Here is a 23,407-nt window from a genome sequence, read left to right as displayed (position 1 = left end):
GAAAAATAATTTGGGTAATTTTAGATCAATTGAGCAATTTTAGATCAGCAACTGAGCTGATGCAAAAGTGACACCATAAATGGAATGATAGCTGAAGAGCTTTAAACATTCAGTTCTTGAGGTATTTTAATTTGGAGTAATTTCCATTATTTGACATTTTAAAATATAATATATCATTATTATTATCTTAAAGCACAAATTTGTATCATTCAAATTTGCATAAAATTCACTTTACTATATTTACTATTTCTGAAGTTCAAGAAATTGTTGTAAGCCAGGATTCTGTGATTTATAGTTTAGAATATTTATAGCCCATAGCATAAATCAGTTTATTCCTCTAATTTTTATTGAATATGCATTATGTACTAGGTTATATTAAATGCCAAGAGAGATACATAGACTTCTAATTCATGCCTTGTCTGGGGAGAAACACTATCTAGTTGAGGAGAGAGATATATAAATGAACTGATAACCATTAAATGGGCCTGCTCTCATGAGTCAGAACTCTCATGAGTGTATTCAAATTGCAGGCCTAAGACTCAGATTTTACATGTTTTAAATGGATATAAAATCTCCCATAATTAGGGATGCCTGGGTCATGATCTTGCGGTCCATGGGTTGGAGCCCCGCATTGAGCTCTGTGCTGACAGCTCAGAGCCTGGAGCCTACTTTTGAGTCAGTGTCTCCCTCTCTCTCTGCCCTTACCCTGCTCATGCTCTGTCTCTCCCTGTCTCTCAAAAATAAATAAACGTTTAAAAAAATTCTAAATAAATAAATAAGTAAATAAAATCTACCACAATTATAACAAAATGTGAATGCTATAATAATTTAAGTTCAAAGAGTAAAGGGGCATCAGGGAAGGAAGTGACTAACTTAATGCAAGGAAGTTTCCACAAAGAAGGTGATCCTGGAGTTGAATTAAACAGATAAAGAAGAGAGAGAAAGACATCCCCAGTAGAAGGAAAAAGCATGCATAAAAAAGTATGGTGTGTTAAGGAATTATGAATTTCAAACAGATTAGAATCTTGAAGGGAGGGGAGAGTTGGTAGCTCAGTTGGTTAAGCATCTGACTTTTGATCTTGGCTCAGGTCGTGATCTCATGGTTCATGGGATTGAGCTCTGCAACGGGCTCAGCGCTGATAGTATGGAACCTGCTTAAGATTCTCTCTCTCCGTCTCTCTCTGCCCCTCCCTGCTATCTCTAAATAAATAATTAAACTTTAAAAAAAATAAAAAGAACCTTGAAGGGAACATGAAAAAGAGTTGGGAAAGCAAAAAAAGATGTAGGTGAGAAGGATGGGTAGAAATTGTGTGATTCCAGGTGTAATGTCCATATATACCATACAACCGGTATAACACAATGGTCATTACACTGTCAGCCACCCCTTCGGAAACCAAATTCCTAAAATGTTAACAATAGTGATAAATAAAATAAAATAAAAATAACTAGGCCCATGCTGTTCAACTCCAGGTGAATCCCTTCATATTATATTCCATATTAATGATGTCCTCTGGGTTTACGCAACACCAGCACTGGCCCATGTGAAGTTTGCTAATTTATCACTTAAGATTTAGAGTAATGAATAGAGAAGTGATACTTACATATATGTTTACTGTCCAGTCGGTGCACATGAAATTTCTTCCTAATGTCCAGACAGCCTATCTTCCTGTTCAGATCCAGATACCATCTCTTTATTGGCACTATCTTCTTTAAAGTCAAATACATCTCATTCCTCACTAATTTTATATCTGCCACCTCAAGAAAAAAGTAGCAATGTTGTTATTTTTCATAATGTGATGGCTCCTTGGAGCCCATTTGTATTGAAACCAATAAATCTTCTTGCCTCTATAGTTCTCAATTGCCATTTATTTAATGTGATGTTGGTTACATCGTTATTCATGGTGATGCATCATTCATCATGTCACCGTCAATTCTGGTTTCCAATGATTCTCTTAAATGTTATTATTGTACTTCATTGATGATAACCACAAATGCAAGTGTCTGGTCATCATAAATTGGTCATTATGACTTTCTTAACATAAACATAGATCAGCACATCTTCCACCCATTTTTTCTATGGAACTCTTACTGGGTCATAATCACTGCATATCAGGAATGCGATCTCTTTCTATGTTAACCACACTCCTGGTGTCCACACACGCCCACCAACAGGAACAATAGGCGAGGGCCCTGTGGCGAAGCAAAGAGAGTGATTCCATTTCTGCAAGGGACATTTGGCAGGATGTGAAACCAACCCCAGGGAGCATGATATAACCAGATTGACAGAGACAAGAGAGGACTTCAGCTGGAAGGGCCCAGTGACATTGCAGAGCAATTGTCTCCAAAATCCTTGGAATAGATAGACCAGTCCACCTCTGAAGACAACATGACTTGATGTGGAATGTTTGAAGGGATTAGAGTGACCACCCTGGGTGCCAGTGGAAGGGAATACATAAAGGACAGCTGTCCCCACCCACCACCTTTGTGTACTGCAGACAGAAGCTGTCCTGTTGGAACACAGACAGGAAAAAGCTACTGGATGGGCCCACACATGCAGTTCAGGCCAAAAGTCAGTCAACCTCACAACCCTAAATTCATCTTGTGTCCAATCTGAGTGAGTCACCCAAAACTCATCAGTCTCAATCTCACTGAAGAGGGTAGGAGAAAAATGGAGCTGACTAAATAACTTTGAAAACTGAAGTTTTTGGGGCACCTGGCTAGCTCGGTTGGTTAAGTGTTTGACTTCAGCTCCGGTCACGATCTCACAGTTCATGGGTTCCAGCCCTGCACTGGGCTCTGTGCTAACAGATTGGAGCCTGGAACCTGCTTCAGACTCTGTGTCTCCCTCTCTCTCTCTGCCCCTCCCCAACTCATGCTCTGACTCTCTGTCTCTCAAAAATAAATAAATGTTTTTAAAAATTTAAAAAAATACTCAAGTTTTGACTGTAGATTACAAGTTTTATATACACTGTACTCTAGTTGGTAAATTTATTTCATTCAGAGATACGGGTCAATAAATTTGAAACTGCTTGATACCTATCCTGGAGTTGAACATTTACTTATTTGTTCAGTGGGAACCAAGTTTCTCCCTATCGAAGAGGGAAGTAATAAATATGAGGAAGAGAAAGACATGAATGAATTTTGAAGTTCTGGAGTAGTCAGGGACATCAGTATGAACTCATATGTACATAGATAGGTGACAGATGATTGATAGATACAGATAGATAGATAGATAGACAGATAGATAGAAAGATGACAGATGATACAGAAATAATTACAGGTATGTGTGTATACATAGGTTAGTATACACACCCACATTTCTTAGCTCTGTTTCCTGAGTCTAGAAGCAGTGATACCTCCTTAACAACAATTGCGACCAGTACTCAGATCATTGTTTAAATACGATTATCTGTCAAATAGAACCAGGGCTCCTTGAAGAAATGGCTGTTTTCCAGATCTGAGGAAGGGAAAATAATAAGATGAGCCTGGAGTGTCTCAAAGTGCCAGAAAGTAAAGAAGTGTTCAAAAAGCAAAGTATGAGGGCATGTCAAAGGGATCCGGAAGCCAGAAAGAACTCACAAAAGGCAAAGCTGAAATAATTTGAGCAACAATATAAATAATGTAGCATTGAATTACAACCCAAAGTACAAAGTAAATATACATGAATTCATACTAATATAAAGTGAATAAATAAATTAATAGAGTGAAGTGACAAATCTTTCTTACAGAAGAATTCTAAATAATACATGTCAATACTCCCACTTCCAGGAGCTTCATCCTCTGCCTCCCTCATTTTAAGTGTAAGCTGGATTTAGTGGCTGGCTTCCAAAAAGAGAGTATGGAAAGGGAAAATAACTTTACAGTGGAGAAACTTGGCAAACACTACCTTAACCAAGTGCTTGATCTTAACATCTCTGACAATAAAGCATATGGATATCATGTGTTCCCTGATATGATATGAAGAGTACTTCACACACACACACGCACACACACACACACACACACACGCACGCACAAATATACATCACTGCGTCTGCACCATTAGTGAACCAATCTTCTGCACCGTGCAGCAAAGAGCCCACTGCAGCAACTATCCAACCTGAATGATGTGCTTGACAGGCTACCCTCTCAGAAGCAGAGCTGGCCTTGGGCTCCTGGACCACTCAGACTCCTTGGAAAACAGGGAAGCCAAACTCTGTGAGTTCCACGTTTCGTAGCATCTTTCCCTAAAAGTCTTAAGTCCCCCTTCAGTGTCCAGGTGGCATTGCCATCCAGACAGGCACCCAGCCCTCATCCTGTGTGGGTCCCATTCTGTGGAAACATCTTATTCAAAATTTTCTAGATCTATCTCCTGCGCCTTTGACAGGCCAGTGTCTACCAACTCCATGTCTCCCTCTGGGCTTTCTCCCACCTTTGTGATGATTACATCCAGTGTGGAAAAGTATTGGATACAGTCAGTGGTGAGGCCAAAGTAAGTGGTGGGTGAGAATGGGTAGGGATAGGGAGGTGGACTGTGGAATGCAACATTCCAGAAATGGAAGGACCCTTTTTTTTAACTTGGTACCAAAATCTTTTGTAAACATCACACTTATAATGAAGCTATAAAGTACCATTATTAGGGACACAATAAGCAAGTTGTGGATGGCATGCACATATGAAACCAATTCTATAAAAATTTCTAAAGTACAATAAAACTAATAGGGTTATAAATGACTTCAGGGATGTAAATTCATTTCTAAAAAGCATATAAATTCACAGACAGTTTCTGACGGACAAGAGGCTCAGGATTGAGTATAACATCTCGATCTTTACAAGAACATTTTACCTTCCAACACCTGCACTTCCTTAGTCCTATTTATCTGGCTCACTCTCTATTGCACTTTATCCAGATTTCCTGTCCCCTCCCCCAACAGTGCTTCTCCAAACTGGTTAAACTTCTTATACTGTTCATGTACTGCCATCCTAAACTGCCTTACATTTCTTTCTAGCCTGTTTTTTTTCTAATTCAATTAGCCATCTTTACAATTACCTCTAAACTCCTTGTCCTTCACATTTCTTAGTCCTAGGAGTACAGAAAAGCCGTTTTCTATGCTTTGCATATACAAGTTTTCATTTTTTTATTCAGAATTGTCATAATGTTAAAATATTGCTTTGAATGTTAATAATCCATAACTCAGAAGAATATTCATGTTTCTTTTCATCAATTAGTCCCTAAAGAACAAGAGTGGAGTGAGAAAAGAGAGGCCAGTGGCACTTTTACAGAACTTACAAAAATTTTCAAGATGGCAATTCATCTATGAAAAATAACAGTCCTGGACAATTATGTTAGATTCTTTTCATTTTTTATTAATTACAACACAGAGAGAAGAGGAAAAATGTTTAAACAAATTTATGTTTTATGGACAGAGTGTTGGTTTTACACCAACAGAAAAGAAAAACAGATGAATAAGCTCTAGGTCTTCATTTCTCTTATTCTCAGGGCAGGCTGAAAAAACAAAAAGACAAATACAAATGCGGTTAGTAAAATGGCATGTGTTTTGCAAATCTATTCGAGTGAATGCTAAATTGCTTAGATTGTCTTCCTGCAATTTCTACCAATGAAAGTCCTTCAGCCTGTCCTGGACTCTGATTCTTCTGTTGGGCTGGTGGAGAGGACACACGAATAAGTGTTGTAAAGTCCTCACTTCATCACTGTTGTCGTCAACTCTTCAGGCTTCAAAGTCCCAGGTTTCATCATCCCTCCTCAGGGTCACTTACTTAACCCCTACTTCTTACCTACGTTAATGACTAACAAAACAAGTGCTTTCTCGAAATAAGACCTTTCAGAAGAAAGTCTCGCCATTTAGCAATAAAACAAATCACATTCTGAAAAGATCAAATTTACAGAGATACAAAGTTGCTTCCTCACCTGAATGCACAATATGTAGGTATTATCAGGTGGGCAAAGAGTAAGTTAAAACCAAGTAGTAGGGATAGACCTTATAGTCAGTTTGGAAAATATGAAAATAATTCATGTTAGAAAATAGTTGGACCATTTGTTTAAAAAAAGAGAGAGAGAGAGAGAGAGTTGAGGGGTGCTGGAGTGGCTCAGTTGGTTGAGCATCCAACTCTTGATTTTGGCTCAGGTCATGATCCCAGAGTGGTGGGATCAAGCCCTGCATAAGACTCCATGATGAGTTTGGAGCCTGCTTAAATTACCTCTCTCTCTCTCTCATCTCTCTCTCTCCTTCTCTCAGACCCTCCCCTGCTTACTCTCCCTCTCTAAAATAAAACTAAATAAATGAATAAATAATTTAAAAATTAAAAAATAGAGTTGATTCTATTGTTTAATTTCCTCCAAAATATTACAACCAAAATCAGTGAAACATGTTTAGGTTTAAATATTTACATTTTGAAGTGGGCCTTAGTAGCAAATTCATCACTATAAAGAGCAAGTTCACATATGGTAAATCTATCATACTCTCCAATGAAATTAATTTGTTATTGGGTTATTGGATTGCACCATGTGAAATCATTGCTATTCAACAGTTTTTTACCTAAAAAAATGCATTTGCATATGGTCCAGCCTAATACCTAAATACCCCACTGCTGAGCCATCATCTAGTTGAATGATTCTACTGTGTCATAATAGGTCAGAACAAGACACTGGTTAATTCTCAAGCTTTGGTTTGAATTTTGAATTGTGGACCCATCTCTCACTAGCTGGGTGGTCCTTGGGTAAATTATGGAAACTATGCCTTGATCTGTGACTTCATTTTCTCATCTGTGAAATGGGAAAAATAATGGCATTCAATTCTGATGACTATTTTGAGAATTNTCTCTCTGACACTCCCCTGCTCACGCTGTCTCTCTCTCTTTCAGAAATAAATTAAAAACATTAAAAAACTTTTTTAAATAATTACTTTTTTAAAAATAATAATGCAAAGTATAGTTACCTGAGATGTTTGTGATTGTGTTGTTTTAGGCTAAGGCCGCTTGAGTTTTAGCAACAAGTTTTGGACCCTAAATATAGAAAAAATGACAGATTTGGAGAAAATATTAGCATCATTATTGGGATAAAAAATTAACATTTATACAGTCATTTGTGATTAGAAACTAATTTTCCATGCATCACATTCTGTAATTCCAGCTTAGTACTAGAATCTCTACACGGAAGCTTAGTAACACTCACTGTTCCCAGTGGAATAAAAAGATTACTGTCAAGTCATAGAGGGAAACAGTAAATATAAACTTTCCCCATTAACCTATAAAATCAAACTCAGATTCAACCAAATCACAAACCAGCATTTTTCAAGAACATGTTTAAATAAATTAGTGTTCTGGCTTCATGCTATCTCTACAAAAGACTTGAGTCTCACAAATATTTCTATCTATATTCATAAATACCACAGCTTTGGAAACAGAACAAATACTGCAAACATTTCCCAATATGCTCCACTGAGGCAGGAGGTAAAACAAAAACAAGAGCTATTTAAGTAATTCCATCAGGTAATTGTATGTGGAATAAGATTCCGATCCTGAATGTACAGTGTCCCTAAGAGAGATGAAGCCCTGAGCCCTAGCCTGACCAAATGCAACAACAAAGGAAATCAGCCATATGAAGATGAAGCAAATCCAGCACCTCCTCAGCAAAGCAGGCCTCCTTGACTTCAGCCGCGCAGCACTTCTCTACAAAGCTTCCAAAATCCCCCATGACAGTTTTCAGTTGTTCATCTGTTGCCTTGGGCTTGTGTTTCAATAGCTCAACAAGTGCACTGCATTTGAATGAAAACAAAACAACGACGATAAAAATCAGAAAAAAAGCTTACTCCCATAAAGAAAAATGGAGATGGAAGGAGAGTGGGAAATGCAGGCTTCCACTTATGGGATGGATATGTCACAGGAATAAAAGGCACAGCTTAGGGAATACAGTCATTGGTGGTGTAACAGCGCTGTGTGGTGACAGAGGGCAGCTACACCTGTGGTGAGCACAACAGAATGTATAGACCTGCCAAATCACTATGTTGTACACCTGAAACTAATGGAACATTGCATGTCAACCACACTTCGGTTAGAAAATAAAAAGGAAAAAAGAAAAATGGAGATGGTAAAGATGGTTGTATTATTGTTTATAAGTCTTGGAAAGAGGCAAGTCTGAGCTTGAAGCCCAGGCTTACCACAATTAGCTTTAATATTCTCATTTGCATAATGAGAATAAAATCCTCCTTCATAGGGTTGGTGGAAGGATCAAATGAGATAATCAGTGTAAATTGCTCAGCATCTGTAGGGTCAATAAATCTCAATAAATCAATAGATCTCTTTTTAGTAAATCTCTGGAAACGATAGGCCATTGCACTTTTACATTATTAACATTTTAGAAGTTATACCATATTGAATTAAATTTTATAGTGATTTAAGAGCTAAAACTAGTCCTTAAAAGTTTAATTATCTTGTTGGACTTCATGTAAAAGGTTTCCAAGAATCTTTATATTTGGTCTGTGAAATTTATTCCATTCAGTTAATATTGGGGAGACCATTGGCAATAAAACTATCCAAACTTCTGGGAGCTGATAGTTCTCTTTGATTGACATCTGCAGAGATAATAGTGCTAGAGAGAGAGTCACATGGGTATGATAAGTTTTGCACTATTACTCGTAAGTCTATGACTATGGTTAAAACCCTGAGAGATGATAGCAACTTTTATGGTGTTAAATGCCATTCACTTCTAACTCCTGTGACAGCAATGGGGTGTCAAGCCTCAGAACTCATTTTTCTAGATGCTTTCCACCCAAGTTCCATTCTCAAAAGTTCTATCTTGGGAATTTGCCTTGCCTGTGGGCTGCCATAGAACAAACTTAAAGTAACCATTCATGCCTAGAAATAAATTCACCAATGCTTTCTACTAACTAATTTGCTCTTTACACAAATGTATAAATGTATCAGTTAACTGTTCATCTTTTTCTACTGGACTCATCTTAAGTCATTATTCCACTGCAGCTTTTATCCTCAAGATTATTCTGAATGATTTGTAGGCAAGATTGTAATATAGAGGTTTTTTGCTAGGAAAACAAAAAGCTATCCATTTTATTCTTGACATTTTAATCAGCTTACTAAGGCCAAGGCTTAATTAAATACTCTTTTCTAAAGAATATGATCACTGCTTCAGAAAAAGTTACTCATTTCAACTTACAATTCTCAGTCTCAAAACGATAAATGCTTACAGTAATGAAACACTACTCACGATTGTTTCTTGATTTGTTTCTCAGCCTCAGGAAGTGTGCATAAATCTGCATGGAAGGTGAATGTTTCAGCACTAAATTCTTTGGGAACATATGTTTCATCGACTTCCAGAGCAGAAAAGCATGGTCGTCTGTTCACCAAGGACTCCGTGCAGCATTTGGTAACTCTCTCGCTCACTGGGGTCTTCTCATGCAGCACGCACAACCGGTTCAGGACCACGGACAGCTAAGGAATAAGTGGGAGAGCAGAAATTGAAAAGACGTATAATAAAAGTTTTCCATCAACCCCTACTTTCCAATGGACAAAAAGACATGTTATATTTTAACTAGCAACATTGAATCCAAGGTTGATTTGAGGTAGTGATTTGCTTATCTTTAGAACTACAAGTAATACGGGACCTTTTAAAGTATTTTCTCCTTTAAGTAGGTCTACATTTTAAGAATAATTCACTAGAGAAAATAATTGATTAAAATAATTTTCTGGGGGCGCCTGGTGGCTTAGTCGGTTAAGCGTCCGACTTTCGCTTAGGTCATGATCTCGCGGTTCGTGGGTTCGAGCCCTGCGTCCGGCTCTGTGCTGGCTGCCAGCTCAGAGCCTGGAGCCCGTTTCAGAGTCTGTGACTCCCTCTCTCTCTGACCCTCCTCTGCTCACTCCTTCTCTCTCTCTCTCTCTCTCTCTCTCCTAGAAATAAATAAAACATTAAAAAAAAAAGATTCTCTCTCTCTTTCCCCCTCTGCTCCTCTTCCCCACTTGCATGCTCACCCTCTCCTGAAAATTAAAAACAAAAAATTTTAAAAAAATAAAATAAAATAAAATAATTTTCTGTAAGTCTTGAGGTATGTGTTGGAGTGGGAGGTAAACAGTCTTATACATTTTTTTTAAAAAAAGACCCCAAAGAATATGAAAGATTTTTAAATGCCAGGAGGAAACAGTGAAAACTCATGGAATTTTTTGTTTCAAAACAATTTATCATTTTGGAGATCCTATACAAATTCTCATTGTGATGGTCTGGGTAATATAAGTGGCCAAGTCCCGGCTGCCACTACCACATACGTACACACATGTGCATGCACACACATGTAGTCTGCCCTGCTTTTGAAAGTTAGTTTTGTCAATATCTAAAGGCAAAAATTCATCATTCTTAACCTATTGTTCTTAAAAGACTCACATAGTCTTCAGCACAGGACAGTCTTTCTGATTCAGGATGCGTACAACACTTGGTGCCCACTTTTCCTAGGTTTCTTGAGACCTCCACGAGAGTGGGAGTTGACACTTGAGGTACTTTCTTGGTATAACGAACTAAGAGCCTGTAACAAAATAATTTATGTGTTTTCAACCAGGCAAGAAACTGTCTTTCTTGAACACAGTAGGTCAAACAGAGAGCACTTAGCCAAAAATCAACAAAATGACTTTTTGTTCATAAAGTTATCTCTGTCCCCAGATCAGTGGAATAGTATGGGGGAATATCTTGTCCTGAGTAACTAGGTTAGCCTATCTTTGATTCCACCTGTGCTGTATAATCTTAGGAAAGTGACTTACCTTATTACAATTCGGTGACACTAGTATATTTATTAATTGTTTCTTTCTTTCAATAAAACCTACTGATGGCTTAATATATATCAGCACTGTGCTAAATTTGAAAGATATGTATAAATTTTCTCATCTATAAAATGGGAGAAACTATATCTGACCAATAGGGATGGTACAAGTATTAAATTAAAATAAAGCATTCAATCAACTTGGTGTGGTATCTAGTATGTAGTAATTATTTACTAAAAATTCCAATCACCACTGAAAGTCATATATGACTATAATCTACTCAAAGGAAGAGACTATACCTGGTTCATTGTTGTTATCCCTAATATCCATAGTTAGAAGAGAGCTAACATATGTAAACTGAGCGATAAATATACTGAATGATGTATCATTTCTTATCTTTACCTCCATAGATAAGGCTCTAATAGATCAGGACATGAGTCCATCAGCCTATATAGTACTTCTTGAGCTACTATTATTCAAAGCCTACCATTTCCTCCTTTATAAAGCATCACTGTATTTTGTTTGCCAATAAGCTAGTCCTTAACCTTCAAGGGCCATCCTCTGTTCCTATATTCCAAGATGTGGTATTTTCCTTTCCAATCTTGAGAGACAAATTTTTTAAACCACACTCAAACATAGGCTTCTCCATCCCATTAACCATTTTATGTCTTCTCCAGTTTTTCTTGATGAAGAGAGATGAGAAATATATACTGTATTTTCATGATTAAAATCTCTATGATAAATGGTATCTATATTAAGTTTTAATTAATTACAAATTGATCAAGGAAAAATCAGTCAATAAACCAAAATACATACGCATTTTGGAAGCCATATTCTCCAAGTTTTTCGAAAAGTTCGCAGTTTGTTTTGACTAAATTCTGGGGCTCCTCCACAAGAGGTTTAAATTCATCAAACTGAAAGATAGAAGAATTGTGTTGACAGAATTCTACCTGAGGAACGCATGAAGGTTACTTTTCACCTTTCTAGGCAGAATGAGATACTTCCTTCCTTTGCCCAAAGTCATTAATTAGATCTTTGATGCCAAATCTATTACAATGTATTCAAACTATTTATTTTATTTGGTGAGACTGTATAGTAAAAGGGATTAAGAAGTAAAAGGCTCTAGTGTGTAACTGCTGGTTTTTGAGCCAGGCCACTCAACCCATTTTCTAACTATGTAACTTTACTTCCCATATCCAAGCTTCAGAACCCTCACCTCTACAATAGGGATGAAAATTAAAAAAAGAAAAGAAAAGAAAGAAAAATAAGAGAAAGAAAGAAAAACAAATAAGGAAAATGAGGATAAAGATGGTATTAACCTCAGAGAATTATTCTATAAAACACCTGAGTTAATACAATTAAAACTGTACCTGGAAGATAATAAAAGCTCAATAAATGATGGCTCTGACTTATTGGCTATCATTATTATTAAGCCATCTCTCCAGTTGGATTCTGAGCTCCCTGAAATAAGAGATTTTACCTTGGTCATTGGTTCCAGTATAGTATGTGGCATAGAGTAGGTTCTTGGTGGAAGAAAGAATGACATTCCTTTGATTCTGAAGTTTGGAAACCACTATATATGCCATGAGTGCTAAGTATCTTAAACATGTTACAATCTCTTTGGCATGGCTAAATATGGCAAAAATCCTCCAGAACAGTTATTTTCTCATTACTTCTTGTTAAACAATTCTTAAGCTTTTTCCAAAAATTTTGAAAATATTTTAAATGAATACATCTCACAATCTTCCTTAAGATGCCAATTCTTTTTTAAAGAATATAAAACGATTTATTTACCACTGTTTACCAGCATTTTACAGTAAAGTAAACAATATACACTTAGATAACAATCTGAGACTCTACTTCTTGGTACTTGATCAGTCTTGGAATCTGGTTAACTACATATCTAAGTCTCTTAATTGACATTAATATTTATCTTATTTTGTTCTCAGGAGTGCAAAAAAGGAAAAAAAAAAAAAGCATGGTCTAGATTTTGTGAAATTAGAGGTTGTTCCCTTTAGATCTTTCCCTTCTAGGCTATTCTAGGTCTTATTAGCCATCTATTTTTCCCATAATGTTTAAGAGCACAGAATTAAAGGCATGTCAAGAAAAGATCTAAATTGCACTATTTAATAATTTACATTCTTGCATTATTTTTCTTTCTCATTATTAAGGATCATCACCCAGGCAGCTCCATTTTTCCCCTTGAGAAACCTACCACATGGGCATAGCAAGTAGGAGGATCATCGGTGGCACAGCACTTCTCTAGGGTGGCTTCATATTCCTTGGCAAGTCTCAAAAGCAATGAGACAGAGTAATCAGGGTGCCTTCTGGAGTATTCATACAAAAACCTAATTCAGATGAAAATAAAATAGATTTAATTAGACAAACAAGCAAGACAAATCCCAAAACTAACCTCAAAAGTAACTCATATCCCAAAGATCTGAATTTGACTAGACCCCATGCAGGGAAGGTTAATGACCAAGAGTCTGGGGTTCAGAACTAAAGCTATCTGCATTCAAATCCTGACAACTTCCTAAAACTATCACAGACTTAGTTGCCTTCTCTGTAGAATGCGGATAATAAGAGTTCCTATCTCATAAGGTGGGTTGCAAGAAATGCATGACATAATCAATGCAAAGCACACGCTGTCTGGCACATATTAAATGTTTGATGAGTGACCCCTGTTTTTATTATGGATTTTTTTTTATAATTTGGACTATATCTCAAAAAAGTTCTGGTAGATAAATAGAGTTATATTCTAAATTTTTTCCCCTCTGCATGAATGAAATCTTTATGTAAAATACATAGTGCACATTACACTGTTATAATCCAACAATAAAAATGCAAAGTTTTGGGGCACCTCGTGGCTCAGTCAGTTGAGCATCTGACTTCAGCTCAGGTCATGATCACATGGTTCATGGGTTAGAGCCCTGCGTCAGGATCTGTGCTGACAGCTAGCTCAGGCCTGGAGCCTGCTTTGGATTCTGTGTCTCCCTCTCTCTCTGACCCGCCCCTGCTCATGCTGTCTCTCTCTCTCTCTCTCTCAGAAATAAAAACATTAAAAAAAATTTTTTTAAATGCAAAGTTTAACACCCCACTTACTGACTATATATAATCACTTATTTTGTCACGTAATTTCTTGCTGACTTGCCATGCTACTGTTATTTCTGGTCTGTTCAACCAAATATAAAGCAGACTTCATAAATAACCAAATGTATAGCACACTCCAAACTTCTCTTTATATTTTTATATAGATAGATAAATGGTAGATAGATAGATTGATAGATAGAGAGATACAGATATACAGAGATATAAAGATGCATTATGTATAGTCACACATATATATTGTAGTAAGTTCGAGAAATATTCTTTGAATGAATAATATGTATATAATTTATGTATATACAAAATGTTCCTAGAGATATTTCCAGAAATATCCTTGAGGACAAAAGGAATGGGGTGGGGGTAAGATAGAAACTTACTACTTTTCTCCTCTTTCTTATCCTCTTCTCTATTGATTGAGTTTACCATAAGTATGTATTAGCTTATAATAACTTTTTTAAACTAATTATTTTTTTTCCAAAGAAATACTTAAAAACTCAGAGAGGGAAGGATTAAGAAGTAGACAACACAGAAATTGTAACAATGCCAAAGGAAAGCCTAGTATATCTTTCTGAATCTTGAGACCATAGAAAAGCTGTGGAAGTATTATTCTTTATCCACTTACGTGCCCAGGAACACATCTTTTGCCTCCTGATAGTTCTTGCAAACTTCCTTATCTTCAACAAAATCAGCAGCTAATGCGGGCAGGTCAGCAGGCAACTCATCTTTTTCTACCTCGCTGATGCAATGGGATTTTTCCAACACAGGCTTATCACAGCATTCCTTCAGCTTAGTGGAGATTGAATCTTGATTCTCACATATGTACTTGGCAAGATCCGCCTATAAGCAAGTTGATAAAAATTTTTCAATGTAAATTGACATCACTCTCCTTCTCCCCAGACCTTTATTATGTTGGCAAAACATGTTTCTTGTATTCTAAGACCATACACATACCAACATGCCTTCCATGAACACTTTCAGTCTGTGCTCCTAAGGCTAGAGACTCAGACAGAACTACTAAAATATTTCCACTTGACTACAAAGACTGGTCAGTAACAGGGGCCCATATCAGTTATCATTAATTGTATATTTCTACTATTAAGGCATTTAAGTTTTTAAATTAAAAGTCAGTACTATTTTTCCAGATCTTCCCCTCAAATTAAGTACAGGCATTTTGAAACCAGATAACTAAATAAAATGTGAGATGTTTTTGAAAAATTAGTCAAGTGTTCGCTTCAGCAGCACATACACTAAAATTGGAACGATACAGGGAAGATTAGCATGTCCCCTGCACAAGGATGACATGCAAATTCATGAAAAACTAGTCTAGACTATAGTCACAGTTTCTACTTACACAAAGTAAAATATTTGCCTTAAATGTTCCACACTTGATCTTAGCCAAAAGGCCAAGAAGCGATTGCCTTAAATTTTCCAGAAAGTATCCCGAGTTTTTAAGTTTGGAGAAAAGAGATCCCATGCTAAATATTTGTGTAGTTAACAAAGATGGTTAACTAAGACAGAATATGGGGGGGAGGGGGAACCATATAATTTCCAAAGATCTCGTTAGCAACTAACCCTTCTCCAACTCCACCCACCTTCCAAAAAAGTTTTCATAGAAATCTACCTTTCTACCAGCTGTCCGACTTCAGCGCAAGCATTTGTTCTCAGAATATGACTGAAAGGATTACAACTTAGTGGATGTGTTTATCAGATCATTTCATGAGTGAAATGGCCAGGTTTAAATAAACAACAACAAGAAAAAAAGACCATAAGGCAGGGAAATAATTGAGCAGATTGTGCATAGAAAAGAATCTCAATCTACTCTCAGCCTCACGAATAATACTAAGCAAATTCATACTACCGACTGAAGCATGTACATTACCAAAGAGCATACTTTACCCTGTCATCTGCACATTCAAGCAGGTCACCATGGCAGCATTCCTTGTGGACTTTGGCAAGATCTGTCACTAACTTAGAAATCTCTGCAAAGTCAGCCTTGGGAAATTTCTGGCTCAGACGAGCTACTGACCTAAGAAGAAAACCCCCCCATCAAAACATTAATAACATGCAATATTTTGTGTAAAAGCATTAGGAAAATACTACTTATAACAAGAAAATTCAGGACAAAACAGCATATCACAATAATTTGTAAAATATGTTGGTTCTTATTTTAATGCTAATTCTGAGCCACATGGTTATCTTAGGGCAAAATGTTTCCTTAGGGCAGAATTAGCCATTGTAAGAGTGTGTGTGGTGGATAAAGTCCAGCTATTCATAAAAACAAAAATCAAGAAGAGATTCTAAAAGAGGCAACATGAGGGGCGCCTGGCTGGCTCAGTCAGAAGACCTTGTGACTCTTGATCTCAGGGTTGTAAATTCAAGTCCCACATCGGATGCAGAGAATTCTTAAAAATAAAATCTTTAAAATAAAAAGTGAAATAAAATAGGCAATATGTGGAAAAGCATCAGGTTTGGAGCCCAGACATGGCTTCTTGACCTAGCTTTATCACTTACTAGCAGTGGGACCCTAGGCAAGTTACTCAGCCTCTATCCAGTCACAACAGCATGCTAAATTGCAAGACTGATGTGAAGATTAAATTAACTCATGCAAACACATTTTATAAACTGGAACATGCCATGCAAATTCCCGTTATCTTTTTTAAATCAAGATTCCTGGCTTCTAAAGGTCTCTGAGGGAAAAAAAAAAAAAATTCGTAACTTCCACAAAATGAGGGATCATTGATTAAGCATACTTTTACCAAGAAATTGATCCAGGACAGTGTTTAAACTCTAGGACAACACGTAAAAGCTTATATCCATATGCTTCCCCAAATCGAGTCAGAGTCTTCTAAATCTGTTCAAAGCTTCTTCTTCCACCAGATTAAGAATAGCCTATTTAACTGTGTATCATTTCATGTTGGAGTTGTTTTATTTACTGAGTTAGTTGATATGGGTGGTGTGGATGGTAGACATGGCAGGCAAAGACTGCTCAAATGATGGTATTTAGAGAGCTTGTAGAATGTCTATTATTTTCATTTCTCTCCTGTTGTTGATTCATTGTTGACTACCATGGGAGGGATAGTGGGGAGGGGATTTCTCTCGGCTTAGAAACTGAAGAATGTTCTGGAACCAGCTAAGTAATACAAAAACAGAGGCCCGGACAAAAACAAGGGATTTATAACAGAGCTGGAGCCATAAGAAAATGACAACTAACCTCGAAGGCTAAATTTAACTATCAGAACGTAAAAGGACAAGTGTTTCCACAGAATTGATGGGGAGGGGTGGGTTCAATTAAGTAGAAGACCCTGACTACTGCTCTGTAAAAATAGTGGATCGTTAGAATGAGATTTATAGTTTTTATAAATAAGTGGAAGTTTAAATACCTGTCCTAGAAGGACAAAAAAAAAGATAGCCTCTAAATTCTTTGACTACTTAGAAAAAAATATGAAAAAAATAATGAGGAATTGTCACTGATGTTCTGATTTTCACCACTGTTAAATTTCTACCTTTTAAACAACCAGAATGAGGCATGTGAAAGCACCGCATAAGACGTCATATAAACGGACATTTTTGTCAGCTGAACTATAATCATTTACATCATTATAAAGATTCAAACTAAGTTGAAAATACCATGCTTTGAAAGCTCTTTCTCCGAATTTTTGAAGGCTGGCACACTTGAGTCTCTCTTTGGCAGATGAAGCCAATACTTTTTCCCTCAAAGCATCAATCTGCAAAAAAAGAAATGATTTGGGAAAAGTTAGAAAAGGAAAATTCTATGCAAAACACCCCTTCATAAGTCCAGGTGAGGATGTGCCACGTGAAATTTTGAAGCGATCATTTACACCTAAATTCCCAAGTGCTCACTATTGGCAAATAATTGTTTTGCTATGGAAGAGGAGGACAATCCTTCTGGTCATAGTGTAAGCCTCTATGTGGTTAAGAACCAGCATGGAGGAAAAGAGACCTGAAAGGAAATGCGGAGACACAGGGTACACTAACATCCCAGGGAATACAATTCTGTGGACTACTTCTTTTTTTTTTTTTAATTTTTTTAACGTTTATTTATTTTTGAGACAGAGAGAGACAGAGCACGAGCTGGGGAGAGGCAGAGAGAGAGAGGGAGACACAGAATCTGCAACAGGCTCCAGGCTCTGAGCTGTCAGCACAGAGCCTGTTGCAGGGCTCGAACCCACTGACCGCAGACGCTTAACTGACGGAGCCACCCAGGCGCCCCTCTGCTGACTTCTTAATTTCACTTACAACAGACCTCAACCCCTCCTCCACCAACTCTCACAACATCAATAAGCCCCTTAGAGAAAGCAATACATAATAAATATTTATGGAATGGGTGAATAAACCCAGCCTTCTAGAGGCAGTTGAATTCTCCACTTTGAATTCCCTCCCCAGTAAAAAAAAAAAAAAAAAAGCTCATGAAAAGATTAACAAAACTGTGGCCTCTTGCTGTGCAGTTTTACAGATGAGTTTCTGTATGTCACTGTAGTGACCCAACCCTACCTATAAAGGATGCAGTATAGTTAGACACATACACAGTGATTTCCACATCAGATCCACTGTGGCAAATCTGAGAAGGAGGAATGAGGAGGTCAGAGGCCTTCAAAGAGGGTGAAAGATCTTTGGGGGAGTTAAGAGAGAGGGAGGCTTTTCTGTCCATGTCAAGAAGTTTGTATTAGAGATGGGAGTTCCCTGAATCTAGCCATAAGAAGTGCAAAGTCTGAGGTCTGATTATGAGCTGCCCTCCTGTGCTTCTGGTGAATACCTTTGGTGTCAGGCAGGCAGCTTTATCGGCAGCTTGGCAGCATTCTGTAAATACTCCTTTATATTCCTCAGCATAGTAAAGGAGTTCTGGGGCATAAAAGTAAGGATGTCTTCTGGCAATTTCATATAAGTATCTACATTTTTAAAAAGAAAAACAGGCAGTCATTCTTCTGTAGCAAACAATATCACAGGAACAATTGTAATCAACAATCTCATCTAATTTACCAGTTAATCTCAATTTGCACATGATGACCTTGACTTTGTCATTCTTTAAGTTAGTGAAAAAGCTAAACTTATCTGTATAAATTATATATATTTATATATGTATTAAGTTTTATATATATGTACACACATATACACACACATATGTATCAAATGGTTACATTTTGGTGACACAATGTTTTTGACTAAAATGAAATCAACTCTGAGAATACATATCTTCATAACATTTTAACAGACATCAATCTCAGTTATTTTATACAGAACATGTCCTGTTTCAATGAACTCCAAAAGATCTTTGATCACATTTTTTATCATGGAGAATTTTGTAGTATCAAATATTACTTCTTTGAAAATTGCCACTAGAAATGAAGCTTCTAAGCCTTAATGCTGAAACTGTCTTTTATGGTAGTAATTGTTATCATAAGCCTTGATCTATTTCCTAATGTTTCATTTTGCAGCATACAAATCTTATTACTTACTTTCCCAGGAACCTCTGCTCGTTTTCGTGAAAGGCAGTGCACATGGCATCAGCCTCTGGGGGCACCAGTGGAGGGAAGCCGGGATTGTCATCTTTGTGTTGCAGGAAGCATTCGTTTCTCTCGGGTTCCTGTTTCTCACAGCAATCGGCCATCTCACCATACTTTTCGCGAAGAGAGGCAACTGTACACAGTTTATCTCCAAAGAGAACGTGCTAAATGGAAGAGAACAGGCTTCAAATCACGGGGAGGTATTTTATTTTCTTTACACCCAAAGAGCAGTCTAAAAAATTTCATGTATCAGTAAAGCTTGGTTAGGAAACCATGTAAACACACTTTTTTCCTCTGGTATAGAGAGATTCCCAAGATTTGACCATCTATGTAACTCTTGCAAGAATAAACTATCACGTGATTACTGACGTGGATAAAACGGAAAGACAAGAAGACAATCAATAGCATTATGGGATGAATATTGCTCCTTTTTCTACCAAAGGCTACAGGCTGGAAGAGCTAATAAACAATCAAGGGAAAATAATCTTCTAAGTAGTAGGTGAATTCACATGAGGAAAGTACTCAGAGAGTTTCTCATTTGATCTGCTCCTTTGTCAGGGTCTAGCTTTTATATAGATGCCATTCAAGAACTGAAAAGAAACATGATTTACTGTATATTAATTACTATATTAAAATATAGACCTTTTTATTCAAGAAACATTTGCCTCAAAACACATTCCGTTAAATGTATTCTTTCTGTCCCTCTTAATTTTATTATGAAAGTAATTGGAGCTCCAGGGAAAATAAACTGCTGAAGACAGAATTAATTTTCAAATATATTTTTAGAAGTCAGATTTAGAGTCTTAAGATCATGTTAAAAATATTGAGTTAAAGTACTGATTCTACCTGGAGGGGGAAATACATGGAAAGAAAGAAGTAAGAGAAGGGAAGGCTTCACTGATAAGTAAAAACTGACCTTGCTCCCAGCAAGACAAATACAGATTGAATGGGAAAGAAACATAAGCTTCTCTCTGCACTGAAGACCCACCTAGATATACCACAAGTTCCAAGTTCCTCAAAACAAATAAATGCCCTGATTGCTTATTGTATGTAAAAATATGACTATGCCTAAAATGAGGGCTATATACATGTACTATTATTTTACCTAAGTAACAAAATTGACACAGAAATCAGATGAGTGCCTTCTGAAAATAAAAACCATGGTCTCTTTATTAGCCTCTGTGATAGAAAGCACACTTCAGATTTTAAGAAGAGACTTTTACAAATAACAAATGTCCATTTAAATACACTATCACTGAAGAAAATGTGGTACATATATTCAGTGGAATGCTACTCTGCGATGAAAAAGAATGAAATCCTGCCATCTGCAATAATGTGGATGGAACTGGAGGGTATTATGCTAAGCAAAATAAGTCAGTCAGAGAAAGACAGATATCATATGATTTCACTCATATGTGGAATTTGAGAAACTCAACAGATAGGGGAAGGGAAGGTAAAAGAAGATAAAAACAGAGAAGGGGGCAAACCATAAGAGACTCTTAAATACAGAGAACAAAGTGAGGGTTGACGGAGGGGAGGGAAGTGGGGGCATGGGTTAAATAGGTGACAGGCATTAAGGAGTCCACTTTTTGGGATGAACATTGGGTGTCATATGTAACAGAAATCACTGGGTTCTACTCCTGAGGCCAAGATTACACTATATGTTAATTAACTTAAATATAAATAATAAATAAATAAATAAACAAACTACTGTGTGGTCTTAATAAAGAAATGTTTTTAAAACTGTGGCTGTAGCCAGACATCTCTATCGTAGAAGAAACAAAAGCTAGCCTTGCCTTTGAGACCTGCTCACAAAGGAATAATTGAGGAAACTAAACCTGAATGTTTTCCTTTGAAATTATCAGGTTTACCTAAAAGAAGAAGAAATGATAGCCAAAATCAGAATGTACTTACAAGCGACTTGTCACAGTCGGCCGCTGACTGGTCAGCCACACATCCTTTTGCGAACTCAGTTACTTCATTCACTAATTTTACATGATCTTCAAATGGACATTGCTGGAGATACTGAGAAAAGGCAACCAGCACCCTGAAACAAAGGACATAGAAACACGAAACATGATGAAATTGTAATATAAAGTAGTTTGCTGTGCTAGACAACAAATTGTGTATCTGTATATGTTCTATATTTTATACAACTTATTATTAGTCAGAAAGTCTATCCATATCAGCTATTATCTGAAGCCTAAACAGGCATATTTAACTGCCTAAGCAAAGAAGACATGTATTTATGCCATGTTTAAATAGATGTGCAGGCATGTCAGTAGATGCACAGAGCAGGAAAGCAAACTGTATTCTAAATAAGTCTAATTATGAAGGCTAGGGACACAACATGGGCCCTTTGTCTATTTAAAAAAGAAAACCATACAAACGTCTCTCATTTAATCAGGCTGTAGCATGAAATTGAGCTTTAAAAAATAAACTATTTTCTCACTATTTGATTAAATAATATTAAAATGCTCTCAAGAGCCACAGACCTATTTGCTAGGTAAAGGAATTTAAGTGAGCAGCAAGAGAAACCATATAGTAAAGTCTTTCCCACCATGCAGGTTGTAGAAGAGTTCCAGAGGTACACTGTCCCGTATAGTGGCCAGTAGCCACATGTGACTATATAGATTTAAATAAATTAAAAATTAAATGCAACTTCAATTTTTGATCCTCAGTTGTACTTGCCACATTTAATGTGTTCAATAGCCCCATGTGGCAGGGGCTACCATACTTAACAACGTGGATATAGAATATTTCAATCAATACACAAAATTCTATTGGGTAGTATTATTCTAGGGCCTGGACTCTGATGACAGGGGAATATAAGATCTTCAGAACAATAACCAACTCTATTAGAAACTTTAAATTTGACTTTTCAATATCTTAACTTACAGGCCTTTGAAATGTTCTTCTCCCAAATCATTGTACCGATGAGCAATCTCACTCGGATCTGAAAAGGAGAGAAGAAAAAAAAAAAAGATTTGTTTACATTCTGAAGAAAACATCTTAGTTAAGATGTTACTTTTTGTGTTTCTCTCTCAATGTGAGTTAGATATTCATTGGCTCCAAAATAGTGGCCTCTCATCCCTACAGAAAATCTGATGGTGGTGAATTATTTGCTCTGAACTAAAATGGAAAAGTTAGTCTATCACCCATGATACTATTTGAAAAATCATTAAAATTCTTAAATATGTATAGTTTTATATTCAAACTTGGATAAGATCTAATGCTTCTGCAGTGTCCATTACCAGCTGCTGAGAGGACAGTCTGAAAGGAAAAATATAAGTTCTATTTATAAAGTTAACAACACCAGTTTTGGGTTTTGTTTCTGGTTTGTTTGTTTGTTTGTTTTTTCCCCATATATATAAATCAACATGCAATAGCTAGGCCTTTGGGAACGTGGAGTTATGAATTCTAACATTAAACTCTATTCAGTGAAGCTGAAGTCACTCCCAGTTCCTTCATGTGCAGAAGGAAATTCCAGCTACTAAACAATTCTCACCATTTTTTTCACCTCAGATGTTAGAAATATATTAATAAGGTAACTTCTGAAGGGATCGCAAATATAAACTACCATCACAGTCTGGAAATAAATGCTAAAGGAAAACATTTTTAAAGATGCAGGGCTTTCTAAAAACATTCTTTTACTAGGAAAATAATATAAAGGTTGAATAATAGGAAAATAGAATCCTTACGTGCTTCCCGACGAATCACGCCCCTGGAATAAGCAGAACTAAAGAGAAAGAGGAGGGAAACAAAGGTTACCCACTTCATTGTGCCAAAGGCTCGTGGGGTTGATAGAAGAGAAAAGGTAGGACGAACAGAGGGAAATTAGCACTAATATACTTCTTTAACCAATAATTGTAGATTATTAACCAGCCTCATCTTGGTATTTCATTGGCCCCCTACTGATTACAAAATTCATATTATTCTTGCCCAAAAAAATTTTGTTTGACTAAATCCATTGCGTATGTTTGCCATCTGGAACTGTTTTTTCCACAAGACCTTGTCAATTC

General features: G+C 36.7%; 1 protein-coding gene, 1 non-coding gene and 1 pseudogene across 2 annotated transcripts; 1 reads left to right on the top strand and 2 right to left on the bottom strand.

Moving 5' to 3' along the window:
• Window positions 1-5,330: 5,330 nt before the first annotated feature.
• On the bottom strand, window positions 5,331-23,206 carry ALB (albumin). Its single transcript, XM_077750281.1, has 15 exons — window positions 23,087-23,206; window positions 22,284-22,341; window positions 21,300-21,432; window positions 19,338-19,549; window positions 18,638-18,770; window positions 17,491-17,588; window positions 15,760-15,889; window positions 14,486-14,700; window positions 12,974-13,106; window positions 11,575-11,672; window positions 10,388-10,526; window positions 9,221-9,444; window positions 7,622-7,754; window positions 6,936-7,002; window positions 5,331-5,485 (listed from the first exon to the last, which is right to left on the bottom strand). Exons 1-14 carry the CDS (start codon window positions 23,163-23,165, stop codon window positions 6,961-6,963), a joined length of 1,827 nt encoding a protein of 608 aa, XP_077606407.1. The 5' UTR covers window positions 23,166-23,206; the 3' UTR covers window positions 5,331-5,485; window positions 6,936-6,960.
• On the top strand, window positions 15,087-15,193 carry LOC144221020 (U6 spliceosomal RNA). The gene has a single exon (XR_013331926.1). It is a non-coding gene; the product is annotated as a U6 spliceosomal RNA (small nuclear RNA).
• Window positions 15,126-15,278, bottom strand: LOC144221071 (U2 spliceosomal RNA; annotated as a pseudogene).
• Window positions 23,207-23,407: the final 201 nt, after the last annotated feature.

Source organism: Crocuta crocuta, unplaced genomic scaffold (genome assembly GCF_008692635.1).
Source record: "Crocuta crocuta isolate KB4526 unplaced genomic scaffold, BGI_CrCroc_1.0 scaffold1, whole genome shotgun sequence".
Taxonomy (NCBI): Eukaryota; Metazoa; Chordata; class Mammalia; order Carnivora; family Hyaenidae; genus Crocuta; species Crocuta crocuta.
Note: the sequence above shows the minus strand (reverse complement) of the source record. Positions and strands in the feature narration are given on the sequence as shown.

Coding starts and splice junctions, on each gene's coding strand:
- ALB (XM_077750281.1), bottom strand. CDS start 23,165: ATGAAGTGGGTAACCTTTGTTTCCCTCCTCTTTCTCTTTAGTTCTGCT. Junction 21,433..22,283: donor GAAGAACATTTCAAAGGCCT/GTAAGTTAAGAT, acceptor CCTTTGTTTCAG/GGTGCTGGTTGCCTTTTCTC. Junction 7,003..7,621: donor AGGCCTGCTTTGCTGAGGAG/GTGCTGGATTTG, acceptor TTCTATATTTAG/GGTCCAAAACTTGTTGCTAA.